Source organism: Monodelphis domestica, chromosome 1, assembly GCF_027887165.1.
Source record: "Monodelphis domestica isolate mMonDom1 chromosome 1, mMonDom1.pri, whole genome shotgun sequence".
NCBI classification, from domain to species: Eukaryota; Metazoa; Chordata; class Mammalia; order Didelphimorphia; family Didelphidae; genus Monodelphis; species Monodelphis domestica.
This window is the reverse complement of record NC_077227.1, coordinates 453,396,586-453,417,273: the sequence shown is the minus strand read 5'-3', so window position 1 is coordinate 453,417,273 and position 20,688 is coordinate 453,396,586. Positions and strand designations below refer to the sequence as shown.

At 36.3% G+C, this 20,688-nt stretch overlaps 1 protein-coding gene across 1 annotated transcript in view; it reads left to right on the top strand.

Annotated features, from left to right (window-relative positions):
* The first annotated feature begins 2,597 nt into the window (after positions 1-2,597).
* Positions 2,598-20,688, top strand: part of LOC100020779 (liver carboxylesterase 1-like) — a 63,073-nt gene continuing 44,982 nt past the window's right edge. The window contains exons 1-3 of the mRNA XM_007474880.3: positions 2,598-2,754; positions 14,987-15,191; positions 16,452-16,587. Coding sequence (XP_007474942.1) covers positions 2,649-2,754; positions 14,987-15,191; positions 16,452-16,587 — 447 coding nt within the window. The 5' untranslated portion in view covers positions 2,598-2,648. The remainder of the gene's footprint in view (positions 2,755-14,986; positions 15,192-16,451; positions 16,588-20,688) is intronic.

Here is a 20,688-nt window from a genome sequence, read left to right as displayed (position 1 = left end):
TTATGTATCTATGGGGTGTTAAGGACCCCACAGCTTTTGTTCAAGGGGAAATTATAAGACTGATTTCTTTCCAGGATGCTCCAAAGAACCAACTTTCCTTGGATAGAGTTTACCTTGGTCATATTAAATGAAATACTTTTTATTTGTGATTCTTGCTACCTATACATAATTTTAGTCTTATACATGGAAATGAGTAAGTCTGCCTCTGATAAAAGATTTAGTCCACGTATGAGTTCTAATCCTGACCTCTTTCTACTATACTCTTTTCAAGTGCTTTTTCAAGGAGGGTACCAAAGATATCAGCAAAGAGGAAGATAGATTTGTTTGGGCAAATTGGCCAAATGATCCTTCCTCCAAATTGTCCTTTGGTGCTTCCATCACAGAAAGAATGGGGTCTATGGAATTAACATGGGACAGAGATGGATATTCTGATGTTTTCAGATCTAAATTTAACACACCCAACACAAAACTCATTATCTACTAGAGTCACTGCCATCCTTCCAGTCATCTGGGTTTGCAACTCATAATCATTTCTAATACTTAATGCACCCTTTCTCCCACTTCCCTCCCAAAGACTAAGCAAGTGTCATTTATTTCGCTTCCATAATGCATCTCTTCACATTTATCCCCTTCTCTTTCCTCCCGTGATCATCAGCCTCATTCAGCCTCTCATCACCTCTCTTCACCATCAGAAACAGATAGGTTTTACTAAAGGCAGGTAGATGGTGCTGTGGACAGAGTGCCAGGCCTGGAATCAAAAAGACTCATATTCCTGAGTTCAAATATGGCCTCAGACACTTACAAGATGCATGATCCTAGGCAAGTCACTTAAACTGTTTGTTTCAATTTCCTTGTCTGTTAAGTACAATGGAGAATGAAATGTCAAACCACTTCAATATTTTTGCCAAGAAAATCTCAAATGGAGCTAGGAAGAATTGAACATCAATGAAAACAAATGAACACATAACATTAAAGAATTGTCACCATCTGTTGCTATACCATAAGACCATAAGACCTTTCCATCTTACTTTCAACTTCTCCTCCTGCATTTGTTTCTCCCCCATAGAACTATTTTGTTCAGGCATGTGAATCCCCAGGATTTAGCAGAATGCATTGCAAAGTAAGCTTTTAAACTTTCATTTATTCATTCCAAAAGTTTTGTAATAAATTTGTGTTTATTTATTTATTTATTTATTACAAAAAAAATTTGTAATAAAAAAGGTGGACTTCTAGTTTCCATTTTCTCTCTACAGTCCATCTTTCTTAATTGTCAAAACTAATCCTTATAAAGACATAGGTTACACAGCTCAAGAGGTGTTCTTTGACTCCCTGTTGTTTACAGGATAAAGTGTAAACTCCTTAATTTGACGTTTAAAGCATTTTGTAACCTGACCCTAGGCTTCCTTTTACAAGATTATTTCACTTCACCACACTTTAAATACTTTATCTTCCACAGAAATCAGTCTAAATATAATTTCCTAATCTTATCATTCCATCTTCCACTTCTGTACTTTTGTACAGTCAATCTTTTCATGCCATAAAGGCATTGAAACTTCACTTTTGCCCTCTAGTACCAATATTTCCTTTCAAGGTTCACTTTCAATTACTGCCTCCTATTAGCGGTCTCCCCCATGAAATTGCTAGGTTTATACTTCTACTTACATAATGTGTTCCACATTTAAACCTTTTAAAATCTCCTTTTACTTATTTCACTAAATATTTCCCAATTATTTTAAAAATTAATCTTAATTCAAATTTTTTTGAGTTCCAAATTCTCTACTTATCTCTTGCTCCTCTGCCTTTTTAAAAAAAAAATTTTAAACCCTTATCTTCAGTCTTGGAGTCAATACTTTGTATTGGCTCCAAAGCAGAAGAGTGGTAAGGGCTAGGCAATGGGGGTTAAGTGACTTGACCAGGGTCACACAGCTGGGAAGTGTCTGAGGCCAGATTTAAACCTAGGACCTCCTGTCTCTAGACCTGGCTCTCAATCCTCTGAGCTATCCAGCTGGTGAGTTTCTGAAATAAGTTCTACACATGAAGGTGTGCAAAACATATTTCTATATTATACATATATTACATTCTCTCCAAAGACAAAGGCAAATTAATTGGAATGCTAAAGTAATGATTTGATTCCTAAAATTCTTAAGGAACGAAATATTCATAAGTACACTTTAAGAAATATGGAAACAAAAATAGTAATCTTGGCCTTTTTTACTTTGGGGGAGGGAGAGAGAGAACTGCAAAATATTGGAAATAAATATTTTGAAATTGTATTGATATTTAATCTGGGAAAAATAAAAAATTATAAAGAAAAAGACAAACTTCAAAAAGGGGAACTGAAATTGTTCTAAAATCTACTTCATGATTTTTCTATAGGCTTAATATATGTTGAAGTAATAGAAAGGGAACTTGATTCAAATCAAGTGACTTAATTCAATAATGATATGTTTGGTTTTATAATAGAAATGCAAAGGATAAAGGTGTGTTAATTGTGGGTGGAGCCTGAAAACAACTCTAGTTCTCAACAAAATGAACTTTGAGGAAGAATTTCTCTTTTGTTTTTGCCTGACAGCTTTCTCTGATTCAGTCCAAGGGTCAGTTACTCAATCAGTTGACAGCTGTGGACCCAGAAGTAACCTCTGTACTCAATGACTTCTCAGATCTCTGCATCAGGCATGAGGCAAAGAACTGCTCCCAACAAGATGTGGCTGATTTCTCTGGTTCTCTGTTCCTTTATTGTGTTCACAACTCAGGGTAAGGCTGGAGTATTTTTTCTTCTTTCCAAAAATATATAAAAGCTGCTTGGAGCTTTTGGTATTGTCTTAGCTAAAAAGTCAGCAGGCCCTAGTCAATCTTTTTTGGGGAAAAAAAAAACCAATCCTTGTGAATATCAACAAATCAATATTTCAGTCTTCAAAAAAAAGATCATGTATGAAGTTGACAACTTCTGTTTTAGAAGGACTGATCTTTCGGTATGAGTTCCAGACCTGAACCTGCCTTCCTATTGTTTTCCCTGGGAAGAAGTTTCTGATTTTTATGAATTCAGCAGCAAATGCAGGGAGCTCAAACTGTGGGTCACCCGCTGACAACCAAGCTGTCTTACTAAATTCAGCTAGCTACAAGCTCTAGCTTTCTGGCTTTGGTCTAGTCAGGAATGAGTCACTTAAACAAACAAAAATCAAAGCTTTTACAATCTGCAAATGTGAAATGGAAAAACTCTAGCAATTCTCTAGAACTTTAAGACAAAAAATTTTCCCCTTAACTCAGATATTCTCAATCCTAGAAGGCTAGAATTGGAAAACACCCCAGGGACAATATGTTTAAATATTCCCATTCTGTAGATGGAAATAAGACTGAGAGAGAAAAGGGAAGGACAAGCCAGGAGTAGAAAGTGGTCAGGAATTCAGATGGCTTGTTTTAAAGCCTCCTCATTAGTGATCCATGTTGTCTTCCTGCAGAGGCTAATAAAAACTGCACCTTTGGTTGTTTCCTAATGGATAGGAATGCTTAATTGCCAGGAAGGAGTGGAAATCTAAAGGGCATGTGGTCCTACTCAGGTGGTCAAGGAGTCCAGAAAAAAAGGAGAGAGTGGATCGATAGACAAAAAAGAATGAGAGAAGGATGGAACAGAGATAGGAGAGGTTTCAGCTGATAATCTGTGAGCTTCCTCAAAGCACCAAAATTATTGACTCTGTAAGGGTTAGAGATGAACAGGTGAGTGGACATTTATGGGGGAACCCTACATAGGGGCAAAATTTTCTGTTTATAACAAGAATACAAACATGCAAATTAAGTAGCAAACTGAGGGAGTTGCCTAGAGAACTCATATTAAAATAAGGTTTTAATTTGCTTCTCTAGGTATTGTCCTAGATTACCTAATTCAGTTCTTCACTTTTTTGTATTTATGTGCATGGAAACAGAATTAGAGTTGGGGGGCCAGAGGAGAGAATGGGTTCTCCTGGCCTCAATTTTAACTGAGCCATCTACCACATTCCTTTGGAGGAGAGGAAATATAGGTAACCAAGGGGCTCTAAAAGTAAGTTACTGGACCAGATGAGCAATGAGGCCCTTTTCAGGTCTCTCTTCCCATAAGGTTCTCAAGGGGAAAGTAAAAAAAAAAATTATTAACTAACAAACCAAAGTAGGAAAAATTATAAAACAAAGGACAAAGTTTTGTCTAAGACCCTTAGCCTTTGATGAGGCAGACGAAGACAAATTAATTAACGAGATGCATGAGAAGAATTTTTATTTCTGTTCCCTCTTCCAGATCTGCCTGAAGTTCTGTAATGCTTGAATTATTTCCTTTTGAGGTACTCTATGTAGGTAGGTGCTGAGGAGAGGTAGATTCCTGTGACTAAAATGCAGCCATGTTTACTGGGAAGTCTGGCATTATTTCCTTTTGTTTTCTCCTCTCTTTTTATACAATTATAATCAATGTGTATATTGTTGACTGTAGTCATAGGAAGGGGCTACCAATCCTGACCTCACTGCCTAGGTGGTTGAAGCAGTTCTTGTGATATTTCTGGAAACTCCCCATTACTGTACCTGGAGGCCATTGTTCTGCCCAAATACAACTATTCCTCAGCCTTTGGCAATTTTACAGAACAACTTAACCTTCCCTGTTGCTGCCTATTCTGAAGACTCCTCCTCTTTGAAATGTACTTAAACCCCACCTCTTCTGTCCCTTCCTAAGACCTCTACACTTTGAGCAGTTTTGCAACCCCAGATTGCCATCTCCTTTGCCTTGATTAATGACCCTATAGTATTGCTGCTTTGGTAGTTTGCTATAATTGAGTATGATAATAATTCTGATTATACTGATTTCTTCACTTCCTCAGATTTTCAGGCAATAACAACTCTCCTCTTTACCATCATCCTTCATATCTGTTGAATGTTTTTACAGAATCTCTGAGTGGAAAGAATTTCAGGATTCATCTAATTAAGCTCGCAGCTGAAAAGGAATCCCTCCCTTTTAAGGTGTCCCAAAGTTATTAGCTTTTCTTGATGGCCTCTACTAAGGAGGAATACACTTCCTTAGGAGGTAATTCAAATTTGGACAATTCTCACTATTCAGAAATAATAATAAAATTCATTTGAGGAAACAAAAGATTTAGAATATCAAAGCAATGGGGGGGGTAGTGATTTGAGATGAGCTTCACTTCCAGATGCCAAATTATGGTTAAAGCAGGAGGCATCAAAAAAAAATTGAGTGGGTTAACAAACAGAGAAGTAGATCAATGGATCACACTGGATAAAATCAGAAAAAATTAGAAGAGAAGCAGGTCATATACCTTTCACAGCTATAGATATATATTTTCTTACTCCAAAAGAGATAGAGGTCATTACAAAATATAAAATAAGTAAATTTAGATGAAACAGAAATGCTTTTCTATAAACAAATTAATGCATCTAGGCAAATGGGGAAAAATAGCATCTGTATTATAGATATATATATGAAACAAAAAATCTTCTTTAATAGTGGTCAAAACATGTCAGCCAATATTTCTCAAGAGAAGAATTGTAAATTATTAACAATAATATGAAAGAAGATGACAAATAAAACAAACTCAAATCAAAACAACAATGAAAAGTCAAAATTCTAAGAGACCTAATTCTGTGAAAGAAAAATCAATTAATTGATTGGGTTGGCAAAAACCAGTAAATTAATTGGTCCATTTTCTGTCTTATGGATCAAAGACAATTCATTTAAAGTCTTGAATAGTTTAAAATACAGTTCTGACAGAAAGGAGGATCAGTGGAATAGACTTGGCGTAAAGATCTCAACAAGACAGTTTATGACAAACCCAAAGATCCCAGCTTTTGGGACAAAAATCCATTATTTGATAAAAACTGCTGGGAAAATTGGAAGACAGTGTGGGAGAGACTATGTTTGGATCAACACCTCACACCCTACACCAAGATAAATTCAGAATGGGTGAATGACTTGAACATAAAGAAGGAAACTATAAGTAAATTAGGTGAACACAGAATAGTATACATGTCAGACCTTCGGGAAGGGAAAGATTTTAAAACCAAGCAAGACTTAGAAAGAGTCACAAAATGTAAAATAAATAATTTTGACTACATCAAATTAAAAAGTTTTTGTACAAACAAAACCAATGTAACTAAAATCAGAAGGGTAGCAACAAATTGGGAAACAATCTTCATAAAAACCTCTGACAAAGGTTTAATTACTCAAATTTACAAAGAGCTAAATCAATTCTACAAAAAATCAAGCCATTCTCCAATTGATAAATGGGCAAGCGACATGAAGAGGCAATTCTCAGCCAAAGAAATCAAAACTATTAATAAGCACATGAAAAAGTGTTCTAAATCTCTTATAATCAGAGAGATGCAAATCAAAACAACTCTGAGGGGGGGCAGAGTCAAGATGGAGGCTTAGCAAGCAGCAAAAGTTCAGACCTCGTGGAAGACCCTTCCTTACTGAAACAGACTGAATGCTCCTAGTGTGCCGAAACCCAACCTGAACAACAGGACAGAAGTGGGGAACCCTCCTTCTGGACTCAAATCAAAAGGTACACCCCCCAAAAGCCAGAATCCAAGAATACTCAGGGCTAAGGGGAAGGCAGAGGGTAGATCCCAGGACCCCTCCCCCACAACCCAGAGGGCTGAGCCTGCAGCAAAAGCAGCGGGAACCTTTGAGCGGCCAAAGGTGCTGGCTTGGAGGGTCTACCTTGTGAGCAGCGGGGCACCGGGCTCAGAGAATCCAGCTTGGACAGCAGGGAGGAAGCCAGGGAGAGAGAGGGCTGTGGCTGGGTCCCTCCATAGGGCTCCAGCCTCACTTTTGCCTCGGGGCATAACCAGATCAATCCAGCCAATTCAATCAAAACTCCTCAGAGTTTATGGAGGAGGGCAAAGGCACTTGTAGACAGTGGAGAAACAGCTAGAGAGAACTGGAGAGAGCCTGGGCGGCCCAGCCTTCCAGGTGTTTTCAGAGCCTCAGTTTCATACCGCATACAGCCCAACCCACTTGAATTCAATCCAAGCAAAAGCCTCCAGAGGACAGGGAAGCTAACATTCCTCCCCTAGAGACTGTACCAAGAGATCTGACAAAGCTCCAAGAGGGGAGACTGATAGCCCCAAAACCAAAACAAAATGAGAGGAGCAAGAGCACAGCCAAATACGGGGAGCAAAGAAGGGGTAAACTCGAGCAAACAACAGAAAAAGAAGAAGGAAATTACAATAGACAGCTTCTGCACAGGTAATGAGCAAAGAGCGAATGAAACAGAGGGGGAGGGAACAGCAAAGGAAAAATCAGAAATCCCAGCGAATTGGATACAGGCTTTGGAAGAACTCAAAATGCAATTCAAAGCACAATTAAGAGAGGCTGAAGACAATTGGGAAAAGAACTTAAAAACTAAGATAAGTCATCTAGAAACAGAAAATAGTGTCTTGAAAGCCAAAATCAACCAGCTGGAAAATGAGGCAAAGCAGATGAAAGATGACCTCCAAAGAAAATCCGACCAAAAGAAAAAGGATGACCAAAAAACTAAGGATGAAATCCAGTCTTTAAGACCCAGAATACAACAATTAGAATCGAGCGACTTCACAAGGCAGCAGGACTCTATAAAACAAAACTAAAAGAATGAAAAAATTGAGGAAAATATGAAGCATCTCATTCACAAAACAGAGGATTTAGAAAATCGTTCAAGGAGAGACAATTTAAGAATTATTGGCCTACCAGAAGACCATGACAAAAGAAAAAGCCTGAACATTATATTAAAGGAAATTATTAAAGAAAACTGCCCCGAAATCCTTGAACAAGAGGGAAAAGTGGAGACTGATAGAATCCACAGACCACCTCCTGTACATAATCCCCAACTGACAACACCCAGGAATGTTATAGCCAAATTCAAGGACTATCAGACCAAAGAAAAGATATTACAAGCTGCCAAGAAGAAGTCATTCAGATACCAAGGAACCACAGTGAGGATAACTCAGGATCTGGCCACATCCACACTCAAAAAAAAGAAAGGCATGGAATATGATATTCCGGAAAGCAAGGAAACTAGGTCTACAACCAAGAATCAACTACCCAGCAAAACTGACTATATTCTTACAGGGGAAAGTATGGTCATTCAACAAAATAGAAGAATGCCAAGAATTCGTAAAGAAAAGACCAGACCTGAACAGAAAATTTGATGTCCAAACAAGAGAATCATCAAAAGGTAATTAAAAAATAAGAGGGGGAAAAAGAAAAACAAAAAAAAAATTAAGAGACTCAATAAGTTAAAATGATGCGTATCCCTATAAGAAAAGAGGTCATTGGTAACTCTTAAAAACTGTTGTTATTACCTGGGCAGCAAAGGAAGTATACTTAGAGGGAACAGCAACAAACTGTATAGGATGAAAGGACAAGACATAAATAGGTATATAGATATATGCATGCAAAAAATACATATGCATAAGTATGCATATATATATATATAACTAGAGCTTAAAATAGGTGAATATTAAAAGAAATGGGAAAAGAAACAAATGGGGGTAAATTTATATGTCATAAAGAAGCTCATGGTGGGAGGGGGGAGAACGTCAATACACTGGAAGGGTAAAGAGGTCAGAGACAGGAAATACTCAACTTTTACGTGACTTGAAAGTGACTCAAAGAGGGAAAAACAATCCAATCCATTGGGGGCAGAGAATAGATTTGCACCCTATAGGGGAGTAGAAGGGTAACAAATGGTCTGGTGGGGAGGGAAGCAGTACAAGAGAGAGAGGGAGTGGGGGGTTAATTTTAGAAAGACTATAAGGAAAATAAGGGGGGGGAATAAATAGGGAGGGGGGTAGAAAGGGAAGTAAAATAAGGGTGGGAATAAGGGGGTCTGTTCAAAAGAATACATTGGTGTAGAAGGAAATAGGGAAAGAAGAAAAGGCAGGAAAAGGAGCAGAAATTAAAATGCTGGGAAACACACAGCTAGTAATCATAACTCTGAATGTGAATGGAATGAACTCACCCATAAAACGCAAGTGAATAACAGAGTGGATTAGAGTCCAAAACCCTACCATATGCTGTCTACAAGAAACACATATGAGAAAGGTAGACACACATAGGGTGAAAGTAAGAGGGTGGAGCCAAATCTATTGGGCATCAACTGACAAAAAGAAGGCAGGAGTCGCAATCATGATATCCGACAAAGCCAAAGTAAAAATAAATCTAGTTAAAAGAGATAGGGAAGGTAATTACATCCTGATAAAAGGCAGTATAGATAATGAGGAAATATCTGTACCCAATATATATGCACCAAATGGCAGAGCATCCAAATTTTTAAAGGAGAAACTAGAGGAGCTCAAGGATGAAATAGATAGAAAAACTATACTAGTGGGAGATCTGAACCTTCCCCTATCCTAACTAGATAAATCAAACCAAAAAATAAATAAGAAAGAGGTAAGAGAAGTGAATGAAATCTTAGAAAAATTAGAGTTAGTAGACATGTGGAGAAAAATAAATAGGGACAAAAAGGAATATACCTTCTTTTCTGCAGCACATGGTACATTCACAAAAATTGACCATGTATTAGGGCATAAAAACATTGCAAACAAGTGCAAAAGAGCAGAAATAATAAATGCAACTTTCTCAGATCACAATGCAATGAAAATAATAGTAAGGGAACATGGAGAGGTAAATCGAAAATTAATTGAAAATTAAATAATATGATTCTCCAAAACCAGTTAGTTAAAGAACAAATCATAGAAACAATTAATAACTTCATTGAAGAAAATGACAATGATGAGACATCCTTTCAAAACCTATGGGATGCAGCCAAAGCAGTACTCAGGGGGAAATTTATATACTTGAGTTCATATATAAACAAATTAAGAAGGGCAGAGGTCAATGAATAGGGATGCAAATTAAAAAACTAGAAAGTGAACAAATTAAAAATCCTCAGATGAAGACTAAATTAGAGATCCTAAAACTCAAAGGAGAAATTAATAAAATCAAAAGTCAAAGAACTATTGATTTAATAAATAAGACTAGAAGCTGGTACTTTGGAAAAACAAATAAAATAGACAAAGTACTAGTCAGTCTAATTAAAAAAAGGAAAGAAATAAACCAAATTGACAGTATCCAAGATGAAAAAGGAGACCTCACCTCTAATGAAGAGGAAATTAAGGCAATCATTAAAAGCTACTATGCCCAATTATATGGCAACAAATCTGGCAATCTAGGTGATATGGATGAATACTTAAAAAATATAAATTGCCTAGACTAAAAGAGGAAGAAATACATTACCTTAACAACCCCATTTCAGAAAAAGAAATTGAACAAGCCATCAAAGAACTCCCTAAGAAAAAATCCCCAGGTCCAGATGGATTCACAAATGAATTCTATCAAACATTCAAAGAACAACTAATCCCAATATTAAACAAACTATTTGACAGAATAGGCCAAGAAGTAGTTCTACCAAATTCATTCTATGACACAAACATGGTACTGATCCCAAAGCCAGGCAGGTCAAAAACAGAGAAAGAAAACTATAGACCAATCTCCCTAATGAATATAGACGCAAAAATCTTAAATAGGATACTAGCAAAAAGACTCCAGCAAGTCATCACAAGGGTTATCCACTATGACCAGGCAGGATTCATACCAGGAATGCAAGGATGGTTCAATATTAGGAAAACCATCCACATAATTGACCATATTAATAAGCAAAATAACAAAAATCACATGATTATCTCAATAGATGCAGAAAAAGCCTTTGATAAAACACAACACCCATCCCTATTAAAAACACTAAAAAGTATAGGAATAGAAGGGCCTTTCCTAAAAATAATAAGCAGTATATATCTAAAACCATCAGCAAACATCATCTTCAATGGGGATAAACTAGAAGCCTTTCCAATAAGATCAGGAGTAAAACAAGGATGCCCATTATCAACTCTATTATTTAATATTGTACTAAAAACACTAGCAGTAGCAATTAGAGAAGAAAAAGAAATTGAAGGCATTAAAATAGGCAAGGAGGAGACCCAGCTATCACTCTTTGCAGATGATATGATGGTTTACTTAAGGAATCCTAGAGAATCAACCAAAAAGTTACTCAAAATAATCAACGACTTTAGCAAAGTTGCAGGATACAAAATAAACCCGCATAAGTCATCAGCATTTCTATATATTTCCAACACATCTCAGCAGCAAGAAATAGAGAGAGAAATTCCACTTAAAATCACCCTAGACAATATAAAATATTTAGGAATCTGTCTGCCGAAACAAACACAGGAACTATATGAACACAACTATAAAACACTTTCCACACAGCTAAAACTAGATCTAAACAATTGGAAAAACATTGATTGCTCATGGGTAGGATGAGCTAACATAATAAAAATGACAATCCTACCCAAATTAATTTACCTATTTAGTGCCATACTCATTGAACTTTCATAACTTTCATAAAAAACTTCTTTACTGAATTAGAAAAAAACATAACTAAGTTCATTTGGAAGAACAAAAAATCAAGGATATCCAGGGAAATCATGAAAAAAAAATGCAAAGGAAGGAGGACTTGCAGTCCCAGATCTCAAACTATACTATAAAGCAGTGGTTATCAAAACAATTTGGTACTGGCTAAAAGACAGAAAGGAGGATCAGTGGAATAGACTTGGCGTAAAGATCTCAACAAGACAGTTTATGACAAACCCAAAGATCCCAGCTTTTGGGACAAAAATCCATTATTTGATAAAAACTGCTGGGAAAATTGGAAGACAGTGTGGGAGAGACTATGTTTGGATCAACACCTCACACCCTACACCAAGATAAATTCAGAATGGGTGAATGACTTGAACATAAAGAAGGAAACTATAAGTAAATTAGGTGAACACAGAATAGTATACATGTCAGACCTTCGGGAAGGGAAAGATTTTAAAACCAAGCAAGACTTAGAAAGAGTCACAAAATGTAAAATAAATAATTTTGACTACATCAAATTAAAAAGTTTTTGTACAAACAAAACCAATGTAACTAAAATCAGAAGGGTAGCAACAAATTGGGAAACAATCTTCATAAAAACCTCTGACAAAGGTTTAATTACTCAAATTTACAAAGAGCTAAATCAATTGTAGAAAAAACCAAACCATTCTCCAATTGATAAATGGGCAAGGGACATGAACAGGCAGTTCTCAGCCAAAGAAATCAAAACTATTAATAAGCACATGAAAAAGTGTTCTAAATCTCTTATAATCAGAGAGATGCAAATCAAAACAACTCTGAGGTATCACCTCACACCTAGCAGTTTGGCTAACATGATAGCAAAGGAAAGCAATGAATGCTGGAGGGGATGTGGCAAAGTAGGGACACTAATTCATTGCTGGTGGAGTTGTGAATTGATCCAACCATTCTGGAGGGCAATTTGGAACTATGCCCAAAGGGCAATAAAAGACTGTCTGCTCTTTGATCCAGCCATAGCACTGTTGGGCTTGTACCCCAAAGAGATAATAAGGAAAAAGATTTGTACAAGAATATTCATAGCTGCGCTCTTTGTGGTGGCCAAAAATTGGAAAATGAGGGGATGCCCCTCAATTGGGGAATGGCTGAACAAATTGTGGTATATGTTGGTGATGGAATACTCTTGTGCTCAAAGGAATAATAAAGTGGAGGAATTCCATGGAGACTGGAACAACCTCCAGGAAGTGATGCAGAGCGAAAGGAGCAGAACCAGGAAAACATTGTACACAGAGACTGATACATTGTGGTACAATAGAAGGTAATGGACTTCTCCATTAGTGGCAATGCAATGTCCCTGAACAATCTGCAGGGATCTAAAAAACACTATCCACAAGCAGAAGATAAACTGTGGGAGTAAAAACACAGATGAAAAGCAACTGTTTGACTACAGGGGTAGAGTGGATATGACTGAGGAGAGACTCTGAATGAACACTCTAATGAAAATACCAACAACATGGAAATGGGTTTGAGTCAAGAACATATGTGATACCAAGTGGAATCGCTTGTGAGCTATGGGAGAGGTGGTGGTGGGGGGGAAGGAAGAAAAGAAAATGACCTTTGTTTCCAATGAATAATGTTTGGAAATGACCAAATAAAAGTTAAAATAAATAAATAAATACAGTTCTGAAAGCTTATCATTCAGTCCTCCCCTAGACAACACAAGATATCTCTAATTGGTGGATGTATAATGAGAAGGTTGGCTAATGTTTTCCAAACCCACCCTCTTCCCTCATAATGATGGGTAAGGTCACATGCCTGCACATATGATTCCAATATCTTGCTAATCCAGAAGGAAAAATAAAGTTATGTCTCATTAATATAGATTTCCATCATTCATCCTAATGATGGAATCCAGGACAACCATGCTGGCCCCTGCACATACTTGTTGAAGCCAGATTTGTTTACTAGGAAAAAATAAATCTTGGAATCTCAATACTAATTTTCCCAAAATTAGAGGATTCTTCGGGACCAGAAATATAAAAGCATTCAAAATTGTGTGAGTGCCAGGACAAAGGATTGGGAAAAAAGACTTTAAAAATTCAGTGTTATAGAGCAGTATCAGAAGTCAATGTAATAAGGAATAAATCTTATTAAGAATAAAACTTCTCACAACACTAAAGTTTTACCTCAAAGTTTGCAAATTGGCAAAGATGACAAAATATTGGAATAGATTTATTTATTGATTGATTCATTAATTTATTTAAAAAATACTTTACCTTCCATCTTGGAATCAGTACTGTGTGTCCAAGGCAGACAAGTGTTAAGGGCTAGGCAATGGGGTTAAGTTACTTGCCCAGGGTCACACAACTAGGAAGTATCTGAGGCCAGATTTGAAACTAGGGCCTCAAGTCTCTAGGCCTGGCTCTCAAACCACTGAGGTACCCAGCTGCCCCTATATAGATTTAATATTCTCCTTAGCTATGTGTATTTAAATTCCTCTCTTGCAAATTCACTCAAGTAATCTGAGGTTATTTTGGCTCAAGCTTCTATCTACTCTTACAACATAACTTTAACAATTTTTATGTTTTCAGTTACATGTAGAAATTTTTTAACAATTGTTATGTGACATTTTGCAAATCAGATTCTCTCCCTCTCTCCTTCTTTCACTGCCTTGAGGCAGTAATTAGTCTGATATAGGTTATACCAGTGTTATCCTACGATATATATTTCTATATTCCTCATGCTGTGAAAGAAGACACATATAATTTTTTGACTGTGGAAAGCATTTTTCATTATGAATCCCTTAGGGTTATCTTGAAACCTCAAGAGCATTGCTGATAATACTTTAGTCCACCACAGTTGATAATCATGCAATATTTCTTTTACTGAGTATAAAATTTTACTGGTTCTGCTCACTTCACTTTGTATTTGTTTATATAAGTCTTCCTGGGTTTATCTAAATTAATCCTGTTCATCACTTCTCATGGATCAATAGTATTTCTTTACAACTGTATTACTGTATATACAACTTGTTAAGTCATTTCTCAATTATTGGACACCTCCCTCAGTTTCTAATTCTTTTTCCAACACAAAAAGCTGTTAGAAATGTTTTTGTTCAATAGGTCCTTTTCCCTGACCTTTGATCTTTGTGTTACACTGGTGGTATTGCTGGATCAAATACTATGTAGAGTTTCTTCTTTTTTCTGCTTTTTTAAAAATATTTTTTGAAATTGGGATAATACTACTATTTACCTTGCTGGTGAACAATTTTTTTCCCTAAACAATAGAGTCCTATTGAAATGTGATTTACTATTACTGTCATTATGTCTACATAACAATTTGATGTCCATCTATTTTTATGTTCAAATTAATACTATAGGGAGTTATTATTAATCTCTGTTTCTAGGCAAAGAACCTAGAAGGTCCAAAGAGCTTTCTTTATTTTTCTAAAGTCACCCAACTAGTATGGAAGCTAGATACACATCCCCAGGAATCCCAATTCCTAGTTCAATGATGACTCCAATCCACCATGTTCCCTTCTCAAGTGAAATCATCTTTTCCTTTCTGAATGTTGCACAGAGTCAGAGTCCTCAGCACCTGTCGTGGACACTGAATATGGGAAAGTCCAAGGAAAACAAGTGATACTACAACAATTTGGCAAAACTGTCAAGGTTTTCCTGGGAGTCCCTTTTGCCAAAGCCCCTCTTGGAGACCTGAGGTTTGCTCCACCACAGCCCCCTGAGCCCTGGGACTATGTGAAGAATACTACTACATATCCGCCCATGTAAGTCATTAATCTTTATGTTCTTCTGGAGATGGGAGCTCTAACAGTAGAGAAAACTATTATCATCTAATTAAGGGAGCTATCTTTTGTTGTTTTTTTTTTTAATATTCCTGAACCTTGAAATTGTTCCATAATCCTTTGCTTTGCCCATCTCCTCTTCCACCCTGGAAACATTCCTCTTTCATTTATTACTCACCCATTCATTTAAGCTTCATCAAGTTCGAGGTGAATATTTGAGGTTCGAAAAGTGGGATAGTCCTGAATTATGAGTGATCCACCTCCCTTGGAAACCATAATCATAGTGAATGAATAAAAGACCTGCTGTAGTCCCCATTCTGATTAGATGCTACTGGGATTGGCTTATTTAATCCATTTTGATCAGACCTGGGAACACATTGCTTGGCAAGACAGCAATTGCTTTCATTCATGCCAGCACCACCACTAGTTAAAAAGCAATCTTTCTATTGACATCCATGGGCTTAGTGTCTTTAAAGGAGATGATTTAGGAGACCTTCAGTCATTCTTTTAACCTTTCTGTTTTCTCATACATTCATTGGGGACAAGGCTGACTATTTTACTTACCCACAAGCAGAATGTCCAGAGAGCAAGAGTCAGGAAGTCTCCTAGTACAGTTAGAAGCAGCTCTAAGTTCTGGGGTTTGCATTTACTTGGTTCTGGAGAAACCCCAATGTTTCACAAATCAGAATAGATACTCTGACTTACTATAATGTATCCCTCTTTTTCATTCTATTGTTCCAAAGAACAAATATTTTACCCATAAAGAATAAGAATTGAAAAAGGCTTCAAAGATTATTTAATTTTAATTCCCCTTTTCTGGAGGAGAAAACTGAGGCCTATATGAAGGATAGGGCATTCCCAAACAGAGAGTGAATAAGACATTTTATAAACTTAAAGAAAATATTTTGAGAATTATTCAGTCATTTGTCAATTCTCTCTCAGTAGGTAGGGGAGAGAGTGTGCAGAGGGATGGCAGAAGGACTAGGAGGAGGGGTTAGGGAATCAAAGACTGATTTGGAATGCTGACTGTTTTACTTGCCCCCTTTTTGACTTTGGGTAAGTCACTTTCCTTTTCTAGGCCTCATTTTCCTCATTTATAAAACTAATGTGTTTATATATTTGACTCTAAGCTCTCTAAGAAGTCTACCAGCTTCCAAATCTCTAAGCAGTGATTCTGTGATCCCAAATATGCTTCCCCAAGCTGCTGCTAAGAAGGGAATTTTTTTATGTTTCATTGTACAGGTGTGCCCAAATTCCAATTGGAGGGGAAATAATCGCAAAACTTTTCATCAATGATTTTTCCTTGGAAAAATCTGAAGACTGTTTGTACCTGAACATTTATACCTCAGCTGACCTGTCAACAAAGACTAAGTTACCTGTAAGGAGTCTATGGTTTGGGGTGTCCTTAAAGTTGGAAATATTGGGTTTTGGTTCTGTCTTGAACTACAGCCAATGAAGGAAGACAGAAATCATTTTTACCTCCCTTAATCCTCCTTCCCTCTTATTAACCACTCCCTTCTTTTAGATCTTCCCTTCCTATTTCCCTGTTTGGAAAGAAGGAAGAAGAGAAAAGAGAAGAGGCAAAAAAGAAAGAAAGAAAAAAGAAAGAAAGAAAGAAAGAAAGAAAGAAAGAAAGAAAGAAAGAAAGAAAGAAAGAAAGAAAGAAAGAAAGAAAGAAAGAAAGAAAGAAAGAAAGAAAGAGAGAAAGAAAGAGAGAAAGAAAAAAGAGAGAAAGTAAAAAGAAAGAAAGAAAGAAAGAGAAAGAGAGAAAGAAAAAAGAGAGGAAGAAAGAGAGAAAGAAAAAAGAAAGAGAGAGAGAAAGAGAAAGAAAAAAGAGAGGAAGAAAGAGAGAAAGAAAAAAGAAAGAGAGAGAGAAAGAGAGAAAGAGAGAAAGAGAGAGAAAGAGAGAAAGAATGAAAGAAAGAAAGAAAGAGAGAAAGAGAGAAAGAAAGAGAGAAAGAAAGAAAGAGAGAAAGAAAGAAAGAAAGAAAGAAAGAGAGAAAGAGAGAAAGAAAGAGAGAAAGAAAGAAAGAGAGAAAGAAAGAAAGAAAGAAAGAAAGAGAGAGAGAAAGAAAGAAAGCGAGAAAGAGAGAAAGAGAGAAAGAGAGAAAGAAAGAAAGAAAGAAAGAAAGAAAGAAAGAAAGAAAGAAAGAAAGAAAGAAAGAAAGAAAGAAAGAAAGAAAGAAAGAAAGAAAGAAAGAAAGAAAGAAAGAAAGAAAGAAGGAAAGAAAAAAGAGAGAAAGAAGAAAGAAAGAAAGAAAGAAAGAAAGAAAGAAAGAAAGAAAGAAAGAAAGAAAGAAAGAAAGAGAAAGAGAGAAAGAGAAAGAAAAAAGAGAGGAAGAAAGAGAGAAAGAAAAAAGAAAGAGAGAAAGAAAGAGAGAGAGAAAGAGAGAAAGAGAGAGAAAGAAAAAGAATGAAAGAAAGAAAGAAAGAGAGAGAGAGAGAAAGAGAGAAAGAAAGAGAGAAAGAGAGAAAGAGAGAAAGAAAGAAAGAGAGAAAGAAAGAAAGAAAGAGAAAGAAAGAGAAAGAAAAATATTTTTTCTTCAAGTATTGCCTGCTCCTGTTCACTGCAAAAACATTTCTTTACAGGCCTTTTTTCTTTTTCTAACTTACTCCTCCCATTTTTCTTTTTTACTCCTCCATTTTTTGGAAATCATCCCAATATAACTGACTCATACCCCTGACCTTTTTCTACATAAACTCCTCCTAAAGGTCCTAATAATTGTTACATTCTTATGAGTTAGAGGTATCATTTTCCCATATAGAAATATCAATAGCTTAAACTTATTAATTCCCTTAAGACTTTTCTTTCATGTTTGCTTTTTTATTTCTTTTGATTCTCTTGTTTGAATGTCAAATTTTCTGTTTAGCTTCTGGTCTCTTCATTAGTAATGGCTAAAAGTCCTCTATTTTATTAAATATATGCATTTTTCCACCAAAATATTCTACACATTTTTGCTGGGTAACTTATTATTCATTGTTATCTAAACTTCTTTGTCTTCTAAAATATCATATTCTAAAGCCCTCTACTTCTTTATCATGGCAGTTCATAAATCTTGTATGATTCTGAGTATGATTCCACAATACTGGAATAATTTGTCTCTGTATGCTCTTTTTTCATTCCATATCTGGAAGCTCTTATATTTGGTAATCAGATTCCTGAGAATTTTCATTTTTTGGATCTCTTTTAGGAGGTGATCAGTAGATTCTTTAATTTCTAATTTGCCTTCTGGTTCTAAGATATTGAGGTAGTTTTCCTTTAAAATTTCTTGAAATGCAATGTCTAGTCTCTCTGTGTTTAGTTGTTTGCTTTTTTTAAACCCTTACCTGCCATCTTAGATTCAATACTGTGTCTTGGTTCTAATTCAGAAGAGTTGTAAAGGCTAGACAATGGGGTTAAGTGACTTACCCAGGGTCACACAACTCAGAAGTGACTGAGACCAGATTTAAACCAGGACCCCCATCTCTAGGTCTAGTTCTCAATCTACCAAGTCACCTAGGTGCTCCCCTCTCTATGTTTTTGAACATGGTATTCCTATGGTTCAATAATTCTTAAATTATCTCTACTTAATCTATTTTGCAGGTCAATTTTTTTTCTCAGTGGGCTATTTTATATTCTATTTTTTCATTCTTCTGACTTGGTTTTATTGTTTCTTAGTATATATCAGAATTATTAGCTTTACTTGTACAATACTAATTTTTAAATAATTATTTTTCTCTCTGAGAGTTTTTTTCCCCCTTTAGATAATTCTACATTTAAAAGAGTTATTTCCATGAATTTCATAAAAAATGAAATTTTGTAACTTTTCCGTACTTGTTAATTCCTTTTTCATAACTTTCTTGAATTGCTCTTTTCCCACAGTTTCTCTGCTATTCTTAATTGATTTTTAAAATCATTTATTGTCTTCTTTGTTTTCTCCACTTTCATTAGCTCATTCAAGAATTCTTGCTGGGCTTTTGACCAATATTCATCATTCTTTGAGGCTTTGCTTATAGATTTTTCATGTTGCTTTCTTCTGAGTTTGTGTCTTGAACTTCCCTCCAACTATATTAGCTTTTAATGATTAAATCCATTTTTTGTTTTTTGTTCATTTTCCCAGACTATTTCTTGACTTTGGACTTTTCGTTAGAGTTGGGTTCTGCTTAGAGTTGGGTGGAGAAGAGGCAGTGGTAGCAGTAGCATAGGCTTAAGGTTTTTTCATCCTGCTATTTTCAAACCTAGTTCAGATGGTGAAATCTAGGGAGATCTGGGGAAAGGCGTTGCCACTGCTCTCCTGTTTTATGCTTTGGTCTTTACTGAGGTAGGGCCCTGGCTCCCTTACAAACTCCTCATAGTAATGGAAATGTGATTCAGAATTTGGTAATGAGAAATTGGCTGCCAAACAATGCCTAGTCCTGTACCCACTTTCAACTCAGGAACCACTTTTATCCCTTTTTAACAAGTTGCTTGCTCTCTTTGTTAACTTTGCATAGTAAGAGCTTGCCAAATTGCAGCAGTTACAATTGCTACAGTCTCAGGAGTCAGAGCTTATGTTCATTGAATTATACTTCAGGTAAGCCTCTCCTTCCCTCATCACCAACCCCAGTATCACAGGCCTCTCATTTTGATTTCCTAAGTAACATTAGGCTAAACCCAACTTTTTGTTGGCAATACCACCCCAGAATTCAAATTGACGGTTTATTTTAAGATTGCTTGGAGGAGAATATTAGAAGGGTTAGTCAGTTCTACCATCTTAGCTGATTCATGTAACTCGCAGGAAGTTTGTTATTATTAGGACATTTAGAAGTCAACTGTATGCATAGTCCATGTGGCATAGGTATAAATGTCATGTGACTAGACCTTGGGGCCTATAGATTTTTGGTGCTTCCAAGGCAGTGTCACCCAAGAGAGTTGTGGTCACTATCCTCTTGACCTATGCTTTTGTCATTATGTAGGTAGGTCCTCTATTTCTTGTGGCCACACTGTAACCAATCCTTTTCACCCTCCAACTGCAACAGGGAAATAACTAATGGGCTAAAAAGATGCCATATGATGCCTGGTTCTCTAGCCTGGGCCAGCAGAGGGGTCCTCTGTAATATCTTTCTGATCAAGTGCTTAGTTCTCTTACTGTCCTGAGTGTTTCTACTACTGCTACTACTGCCACAAATGCTGCCACCACATACAGTCTGATAGCTCAGACTCTTGCCCAGTCCCTATCCCAGTGTCTAGAGGCAGACCTGATTTTTAGTCCTCTTAAGCTGTCATAGACTAAAAAATTGAGGTACTGTGATTTTTGTGTGTGTGTGTGTTTATCCCACTCAGAATATTATTTCAGACATTTTTTTAAAAGTTGATTCAGGGATTTGGGAAAGTTCATCAGAAATGCTCAATTCCTTCTTCGATTTTGGCTCAACCTTTTCACCCTTCTTTCTCTAATTTAAGCACTGTTCTTTCATTCAATCCTCAGAGGACAGTTTTGATTGCTTTCAACATCTTCAT